At 41.4% G+C, this 10,000-nt stretch overlaps 1 protein-coding gene across 5 annotated transcripts in view; it reads left to right on the forward strand.

Annotated features, from left to right (window-relative positions):
• Window positions 1-3,420, forward strand: part of zc3h12b (zinc finger CCCH-type containing 12B) — a 14,302-nt gene extending 10,882 nt beyond the window's left edge. For 4 of the 5 annotated variants that reach the window (XM_083530921.1, XM_083530924.1, XM_083530925.1 and 1 more), the window contains 4 exons: window positions 574-713; window positions 804-1,038; window positions 1,149-1,270; window positions 1,375-3,420. In XM_083530921.1, the coding sequence (XP_083387047.1) occupies window positions 574-713; window positions 804-1,038; window positions 1,149-1,270; window positions 1,375-2,837 (1,960 nt within the window). In that variant the 3' untranslated portion in view covers window positions 2,838-3,420. The remainder of the gene's footprint in view (window positions 1-573; window positions 714-803; window positions 1,039-1,148; window positions 1,271-1,374) is intronic. The other variant, XM_083530922.1, reaches the window with a different exon arrangement.
• The last annotated feature ends 6,580 nt before the right edge of the window (window positions 3,421-10,000 follow it).

Below are 10,000 nucleotides of genomic sequence, written 5' to 3' on the forward strand. Positions count from 1 at the left end.
GAACCAATAGAAAGCAAGTAGGCAGGGCTTTGGTGTCTGGCCAATAGAAGTGCAGGTTTATCATCTAATCCACCCACATCCTGAACATATCTGGGTATGTGTGTTAAACTGTGTGATTATAAATGAAAGTGAAGGAGGGAATGTAATTTTTGCCACCAGCGTATTCAGGCTTTACACAGAACATTAACAAGTCCCCAGTTTACCAAGTGTATACCCCGTGCATGTGTCTTCCACCAGAAATCTATCTACTGCTGCTACAGAAGGTGCACCACTGCCCCCTATAGGCACGGTCAGCAAATACATGGTTTGTCGAGAAAATAACAAGCCATCTTGTACTTCTGGTGCTTTTTGATTCCTTGACTGTCATCACAGAGTGGTATAATACGAGACACGCCAGCACCCCTGGCTTTTATAGTATCCTATAAAGTGGCAGGACAGGTGTAGTCCACACCTACATGGTAAAGCGGTCTACGGATGCAGTTTATTAATAAAGTGTACAAGCTGTAGGTTGATGATCACCTGTGAATATCACTATGTGTGTATGAGTAACTTGGTGTCTGGGATGCTTTGTAGCCATGGAAACAAAGAGGTTTTCTCATGCCTGGGCATCCAGTTGGCGGTCGACTGGTTCCTGGAGCGAGGACACAAAGACATTACGGTGTTTGTACCGGCGTGGAGGAAAGAGCAGTCCCGACCCGATGCTCCAATAACTGGTATGTATGTAACAAAACAAAAACCCGATAGGATTTGTGCTTCTCTGTTTTGTTAGGAGATTTAATCTGTGATGCCACGTCTGTCATCAGATCAGGAAATCCTGAGGAAGTTGGAGAAAGAGAAAATCCTCGTCTTCACTCCTTCTCGCCGGGTCCAGGGACGACGTGTGGTCTGTTACGATGATCGTTTTATCGTTAAATTGGCGTGTGATTCCGACGGCATCATCGTGTCAAACGATAACTATAGAGATCTGCAGAATGAAAAACCAGAGTGGAAAAAGTTCATCGAGGAACGGCTGCTCATGTACAGTTTTGTCAATGACAAGTAAGCTACAGGTTTTAGATCTCATTTTTTTTTGTTCTTTTGCTATTATGTAATGTAAACGATGATGTGTCACATGACATCATTTCAGGATTTAAATTGATTTCCGGTAGGTTTATGCCACCGGATGACCCACTAGGCCGACATGGACCAAGCCTGGAAAACTTCCTTCGTAAGCGTCCTGTCGTCCCGGAACACAAAAAGCAACCGTGTCCTTACGGTCAGTACAGCAAATGTAGGCAACTCTGCACTATCTTCATGTCAGAGATTCAATTACGGTCACATGTAAATGTGCCACATGCTAATTTTAAGGTTTGTTCTATTTTCTTAAAACTTTAGGTAAGAAGTGTACGTATGGCCACAAGTGTAAGTACTACCACCCGGAGAGAGCAGCGCAGCCAATACGATCCGTCGCAGACGAACTCCGAGCTTTCGCCAAGCTGTCTGCGGTCAAGACCATGAGCGAAGGTGCTCTTGCAAAATGCGGCATTTCTGGCACCATCACGAAAGGAGACTGTTCTGAGGTGAAGCGAGTGGCGCCGAAACGTCAGTCGGACCCCAGCATTCGTTCTGTGGGTTGTGAGCAGGAGGAGCGACTCTGTCCAGCTCGGAAATCCGAAGCAAACTCGGTTCCATCCTTAGTGACAGCTCTCAGCGTCCCGACCATGCCTCCGACAAAAAGTCACGCAGCCGGGGCATTGAACACTCGTTCGGCTAGTAGTCCAGTACCGGGGTCACTTCACTTCACCCACAGCTCGCTAGAACATGCCGGAAGCATCCAGTACCCTCCAATATTGGTCACCAACAGCCAGGGTGCATCCGTGGCATACAGTGAACCCTTTCCCAAATACGATTCCGTAGTTAGTGACCATGGATACTATTCAATGTTGAGCGATTTCTCCACTTTAAGCTTAGGAAGCATGCAAGACAGCTTCTGTAGCTTAGAACAGCCAGATCCAGTCGGAGGAGGGTATCCTGGTCGAGCTTCCAGCATTTGTCCTGAATCTGGACGCAGCCACTCTTCGGACTCCTTCTCCTCCTACGGTGGAGAGATGTATTCCATGGAAGGTAGCATGGATGATGGGATGAAGATTCCACCATCTGCTCAATCCCAAGTGCAATCCCAGGTACAGTCTCGTTTGCAAGCTTTTGCTCATGGGTTCCACCATGAGGCTTTGACCAGAGTCCAAAGTTACGGCACGGATGAACCCAAACCGGGGCCACGCAAACAAACCTCGGCCCATCTTGTGCCTCACACGCAGCATCAGGTGATTGGAGCTCGATCCAGTTGCCCCGGTGACTATCCTCTGCTTCCCCAGAATGTGTTGCCTTCGTCCGGTCCTGCTCAGCCAGGCAGATCTTTGGGAATGACACGAATGGACAGCATTTCAGATTCCCGTCTTTATGAAAGTAACCCTCTCCGGCAGCGTCGCCCCCCTCTGTGTCGAGAGCAACATGCCAGCTGGGATCCTTTGCCATGTGGGAATGAGCCTTACGGGTATGGAGGGTACGGGCTGACGGGAGGACTCATGCCCTGCTGTGAAAGAGTGATGGTTCGAAGTATGCCAGAAAAAATGGAACAGATTTGGAGGTCACCGTGGGACATGTCACTAGGACCTCATGGACTGGTGGAACCACAAGAGCGACACCCGATCCCTGAACACCATTACCAGACATATCGAAACCTCTGCAATATCTTCCCAGCATACGTAGTCCATTCGGTCATGGAAAAGAATCCTCATATGACGGATCCTCAGCAGCTAGCAGCAGTAATTGTAACGAAACTACGGTCCTGTCATTGAGTAAGCAAAAGGGGAAGCAACGCAACGTTTTCTGTTTTCTTTCTTTCTTTCAATTTCATAATCTACGCAACCAGTCACTTGAAAGATATCAACCCTTTTCTTCCGAATGATCCTTCAATATTGCAACATAATTCTTTCCTGTGCATAAGGAAAAGGATTAGCAATGCTACATGAGGTATGGATGATGGTCGGTTGATCCATGTGATGGTCGGCATCATTCCAAGTTAAAGAAACCATCCATTGGAGAATGAAGCGATTCTGTTGCTTGATGTTGTTTACGATGTAATTCCCAAATTTTGGCATATCAATATAGCAGTTTTTTTATTTACTGTATTTCGCCTTGATGATAGCTGGAGTACCTGAACACGTTGCAGCTAAGCTAATGCGCAAATGTCCCCTTTGTGAAAACTAAAGCAACAACTAGAGAGCAATTATTCTCTGGCAAATATCATCTCATATTAATTGCATTTTAGCATTCAATTGAATTCTTGAAAGAAAAAAAAACTAAACCCTTGTAGGGAAACGCTGATCAGAAATGATTGTGATCCGAGTACAATGACGTATTGTCTTGCACCAGTGTAAATATTGTGACTGTGCGTTTATTCTCTTTTATTTTTCTTTTCTGGTTATGTAAAATACGTGAAGATTTTCCGAAAGGAGCGTAAACTCTGGAGTACCTCAAAGCATGAACTTTGACCTTTTGAAACTTTTATGGCCTTACATCGTGTGACCTCACCACAAGTGTGTTAACGTGGTTATATATCAATATATATATATATATATATATATATATATATATATATAAAAATATAAATATATATTTTTTTCTGATGGTTGTCGAGGTCACCGTGCGTGTTTAGTATTTAAGCACTAGCGGTAATTTAGAGCAAATATTTTCCTGTTCTTAGCGATATACCACTTCACGAAGACTACCTTGGTGTTCGTAGTGAAACGACGCCGACCTGCCAAAAAAACCCGAAATCAAACAAACAAACGGCATCCCAGTTTCCTCACTCGCACTACGCCATTTTAAAGGATTCCTTCATGCTGCTTACGCAAGGCCAAAAAGATAATTAATGTGTGTTTATATATGCTGTTCGACGTGTTTGTTGTGCTGTAGCTTTTACGAAATCTAGAAACTTTCTAGGGTTGAATGGTTTACGTGGTCTTTGAAGTCTGTTTCGGTAACAGCTGCATATTTGACCAAATTGACGCGTTTCTCCAGGTTTGAAGAAATGATTAAGGGGCCAGAGATTCACACGGATGATTTTAACTTTGGCGCGTAAACTGAAGGAAAACGCCTACGTAGCTCCAAACTAATTGCAATTAAAAAAATGTTCTAGCTACTCCGCTAGCTTGTCTTACACCAAGCGGCTAAATCGTAAACATTATTTTAAGTTAATAACAGTAGCTAAGCATTACATCTATCAAATAAACTGATTAGCTAGCTAGCTGAAGTCCGTAATCTGGTCCTGATCCCGAAACGTCTATTTTTTACGCAATGGCATTGAGGAGGACACGTGTAAATTTGAACGTTTAGGAAGGTAGTCGTTTTAGCTTTAACAAGCTCCGAATCGATGCATGAGAATTTATCGAGAGCTTGGTACTTAATTGGCTTGTTAATAAGTTAAGACGTATCACAAATTAACGAGATTTTGTGTGTTAACAGAGGGACGGAAGTGGACGCGCGTCTAATCGGCAAAATGCTCCTAAAGAGCATCTGTTTTCTGATTTGTGCTGGGAGACGTCGTGGCTCCGCCCCTTTTTGTATATGATATTATTATATTAGCGCAATCTTAGCGGAACGGTTGAATGTTTACAGACTCGGAGATGAGATTCTCTCCGTCTGGGTAGAAAAAGGAAACTTTATTTCCGTCGTTGTAGTTTGTTGGAGGTTTTGTTTTCATGAGCGCAGGTTCTCGCTCGTGGGAAGGTTGCGACACACTGCCTACCTGTTTCTCCCTGTGCGATACACACACACACGGAACACCAGGCTGACGTTGGGTTGTTTCTGACATTTGATTGACGGGTCGCTTGCTGCTACATTTTTCCCCACGTCTCATTGTTTTTGTTTTTTTCCGCTTGTTCTCGCTTTCCTGCTTGTTTCCTTGTGAAAAAACTGAGAACATTTATTTCAGTAATGCAGCCACATACAGAATCATGGTACAAAAACTCAATCAGCACTCAATCAGCACTCAATCAGCACTCAATCAGCACTCACCTCTACATAAATCCCTATAGAAAGGTTCCTGGCTTCCTGAAATGCCATTTAAGTTTCTGGAAAAGTTCCTCCTTATGAAACATGGCTAAACAAACTAGCTTCGCTGGGCACTGTATCTCAGGCTATAAGATTTATACACCTGCAATACACATGCAATTTGCACCACACTAATAGGTTCTTACAAAGATTCCTGGAATGTCAAGAACAAAAAAAAAAAAAAAAGAGTTCTATGTTTGCTGTCTTTTGCTACGACGCTATAATGCTACAACGCTGCACGGTTAACGCCTGATATTAGCATGACCGCGTCTGAGGTAACTTTTTTCCTGCCACTTCCGAGGCACTGATTTATTTAGTTGACTCGCAGCAAGCCATCGCGCCTCAAATGTCCAGAAACGACCTTTTGCTTGTTGATACAAATTGTATCTATTTCTTGATTGTAAAAAAAATTGAGCTGTACAGTATTAACATATACATATAAATATATAGAGTTATATATCTATACAAATAGCTTAGTTTTATTCAAAAGATATAAAAAATTACCGTCATTAATGCCATAATGTTAGTGACACTATGTGTCACTGGTGTAGCCCTTACAGAAGGCTTGTTTCCTGCTGGGCAAGACATCTATAGACCGGGATCTCTCTCTCTCTCTCTCTCTCTCTCTCTCTCTCTCTCTCTCTCTCTCTCTCTCTCTCTCTCTCTCTCTCTCATTTACTCATTCTATCTATTTATCTAACACACATTTACTCATTCTCTAAGACGATATATGATTGTAAGTGGGCGTGGCCAGTAAAATAAGGGTGTGGTCGTCGCTAATTTAATCTAAACTGATAATTGCTGCTTTTTTTTTTTTTAATACGTCTGGAGGAGAAGAGACACGCCCACTTACACATGTTCTGACACATCAAGCCGACCTGGAGAACCAGACCAAGAACCAGCGCATGAATCAGTACCTGCAGTGCTGTGGAGGTCTGATAGATTAGTTCCTGCCTCTTGATTTTTCTTTATAAACAACCCTCGCTAATGTAGAGGTTTTTTGTTTGGGTTTTTTTTTACCATTTTTTGGCTGATTGATAGAAGTAAAATTAAAGAAATTCCTAAAATTGGAATCAAAATAGAAAAATGGTTTGTAAAGTTGTTGCGAGGCGCTCGACAAGGTTCCACTTTTTTTTGTTTGTTTTTTTAAAAAGGGTCTTGTGATCCTTAGTTAGACGGTTCCTGAACACTTAGAGGTTAAACGTTTCTGAGTTCCTGAAAAGTTTCACATCTTCATGAAGAAACATAGTTAATGGGTTCCTGGAATAGTTCCTGAATTAAAAGGCAATGAGAGAGAGTTCCTGGGGATAATGAATAGTGTTTCAGGATAATTATAACATTTAGATTTAGAGTTTTACTGAAATTACTGTCCAGAACCATCACACTGGGACACACACACACACACACACACACACACACACACACACACACACACACACACACACACAGGAATAATCTCCGGTCCTGTCGGCTCGGTGTGACAGAACCCAAAGAGCTGTTCTTACATAGGTACAGGAAGTCACCTGATTACATTATAGATAGATAATGAGATCTATCCATCCATCCATCCATCCATCCATCCATCCATCCATCCATCCATCTATCTATCTATCTATCTATCTATCTATCTATCTATCTATCTATCTATCTATCTTTTTATCTATCTATCTATCTATCTATCTATCTATCTATCTATCTATCTATCTATCTATCTATCTATCTATCTATCTATCTATCTATCTATATGTCTCTCTGATGTATGGATTGGGGGGGGTAACACTCACACACTCACAAATGGACTGTATGCTACTGTCCAAACGTGTATATACATAAAAAAAAATATATATAAATATTTTTATTTCTGTAAATATAAAACCACTTAGATTTGCACAGTATTAGTGCTTTTTACAAGCACACACACACACACACACACACACACACACACACACACACACACACACACACACACACACACACACACACACACAGGAATAATCTCCGGTCCTGTCGGCTCGGTGTGACAGAACCCAAAGAGCTGTTCTTACATAGGTACAGGAAGTCACCTGATTACATTATAGATAGATAATGAGATCTATCCATCCATCCATCCATCCATCCATCCATCCATCCATCCATCCATCCATCCATCCATCTATCTATCTATCTATCTATCTATCTATCTATCTATCTATCTATCTATCTATCTATCTATCTATCTATCTATCTTTTTATCTATCTATCTATCTATCTATCTATCTATCTATCTATCTATCTATCTATCTATCTATCTATCTATCTATCTATCTATCTATCTATCTATCTATATGTCTCTCTGATGTATGGATTGGGGGGGGTAACACTCACACACTCACAAATGGACTGTATGCTACTGTCCAAACGTGTATATACATAAAAATAAATATATATAAATATTTTTATTTCTGTAAATATAAAACCACTTAGATTTGCACAGTATTAGTGCTTTTTACAAGCATGCACACACACACACACACAAACACACACACACACACACACACACACACACACACACACACACACACACACACAGAGGTCGCCTTGCTAACCCCAGCTAGCTCGGGTTTCTATGTGTAATAAATATGAATAAATCGCTCTGGACTTTTTTACGTGAACTGAAACGTGGATTCGTGACGAATTCAAATATTTCCTGTCTTTTTTTTTTATTTTTATTAAAACACCCCCTCCCCCTACAAGTGCATTATGGGTTATGTTTGGCTGTGAAATGGTAAAAAAAATATCTGAATAGTGCACTATGTAGTGAGTAGGATGTGGTTTAGGATGGGAGCGTTACCATGGCGACGTGCGAGACGAGCTCTGAGATAAAAGTGTTTTTATGACTAGTGATTTGGAACAGAACCCAAATGAAGACCTTACACACATGTTTTGTGTTGTATTGACACACACACACACACACACACACACACACACACACACACACACACACACACACACACACTCCTGCTGGTTTAAACATTATACATTTTTAAGGTTATTGTGTTCCTGAAAAGGTTCCTGAGCAGTTTTTAAAAGGTTCCTGTATTTTCCCCTTTTAAGGTTCCTTCACCCTAAATATTTCTGAGTTTGGGTTCCTGGTTCCAGTTTAAAGATTTCTGAAAACTTTCCTGGAGTCTTGAACCTCCAGAAGTTTGACTTGTTTAAGAGGTTCCTTTAGGAACACAGGAACTGTAGGCTTTCTGGGGAAAAAAAAAAACAGTTGTGGGTTTTAAAAAAAGAGTTCCTGGGCCCTAAAAACAGTTCTAGCTTTGTGTAAAGGTTCTTCAGAAGGTTCCTAGTTTCTTGAAATGTGAGTTTCTGGAGAAAAATAAGTCCTAGAATAAAAATGTTCCTAGAAAAAAGTCCCTCATGTAGTGTAGTTTGGGGGGAAAAACTATTCAGAATTCCTAATAAAGTTCCTGAAAAGGTTCCAAAGGTCTCCAATAAAACTCGCTGGCAAAAACCCTGTGATCTTTTTAAAGGTTCCAGTTCCTGAACCCTACAACCTTTCCTGAAAATGTTAGTTTGCTCTTGAAAAGACTCCCAAAAGGTTCCTAAAATGAAATTTGTCAACACACACACACACACACACACACACACACACACACACACACACACACACACACACACACACACACCTGCCTTATAGACTGTATAACCCTGCGTGTGTGTAAATGAATTCAAGACTTTTAACACACAAGTGTGTGTGGCAGTGGTCTGAAGTCGATTCTAGACACAGCAGTGAATTTAGATTCTAAAGCCGACGTTTCTCTGAGGATCCTCGTCTCATGGACTGCTGAGATATGAACTAAAACCATGGCTGTGAGACATGTATTTAAAATGTACCAGCTCTCTCTCTCTCTCACACACACACACACACACACACACACACACACACACACACACACACACAGACCCAGTCTCAGGAATTAACAGATCTCGAACTCCACCGAAGACGTTGATCTTGATGTTTGATGAAAGCGTTTTTTTGTGATGCAGTGAAACCACCTCTGAATCGTGTCCTCACAAACTCAACTGTACTTTTTTGCGTTTCTGTATCGTACCGTGTTGCCGGGTTTTTGTTCCCTGGGTGCGGTTGCAGGCCGGCTGTGCGGACTCTGAACAGTGTAAAGTCTGGTTGTGCGACAGCAGTGACGTACGGCTGAGTGTGTTTGGTTCTGTGTCGAACGAAACACTTGCTTTCGGGGGAAAAAAACCAACAACCACGCCCCCCCAACCCAAAAAAAAAAAAAAAAAAAAAAAAAAAAAAGGACCTTTGTAACTCTTTGGGTCTGTAGACTCAAACAAAATGTAAGTCTCAATGACAAAATGTGTTTGTTTTTCTTCAATAAAGCCAAACCCTGTTGGTTACTTCAGCTTGGTCTCTTCTTTCATAATTTCTACAAAGAAAATATAAATAAATAAATACTCGTTTTTTTTCCACCAGGGGGCGACACACAGTTATCTGTCAGTTAGCCCTGCCCCCTGTGCTTTAATTGGCTCACAAACTGGTAAAGAATTATACAATTATAATCCCTGCTTGTGTAGAAGAGTTTAAATAAATCACAAAACATCTGGTCTTTGGTTGCTATGATGTGCTCATGAAATCACTTCACTTCTTCTCCGATTGTCCCAAAAAACAGAAAATCATCAAATATTTTGTAAACGTAAGGGTTTTTTGGGAACCCATCAGCGTTTCTCCACCCAAACAGGATTCCAAGCAGAACCCTTAATTATCCACTGTAGAACCTGTAGACCACAACCACTTAGAAAACAAGATAATTCATAGAATGTTCCTTCAGAAACCTACAGTGTTTCAAACCCCCATAAGAAAGGGTTCCATGGAGAACCATTTATAGGAGCCTTGATCCTG

The sequence above is a fragment of the Silurus aristotelis genome, assembly GCF_946808225.1.
Source record: "Silurus aristotelis genome assembly, chromosome: 26".
Taxonomy (NCBI): domain Eukaryota; kingdom Metazoa; phylum Chordata; class Actinopteri; order Siluriformes; family Siluridae; genus Silurus; species Silurus aristotelis.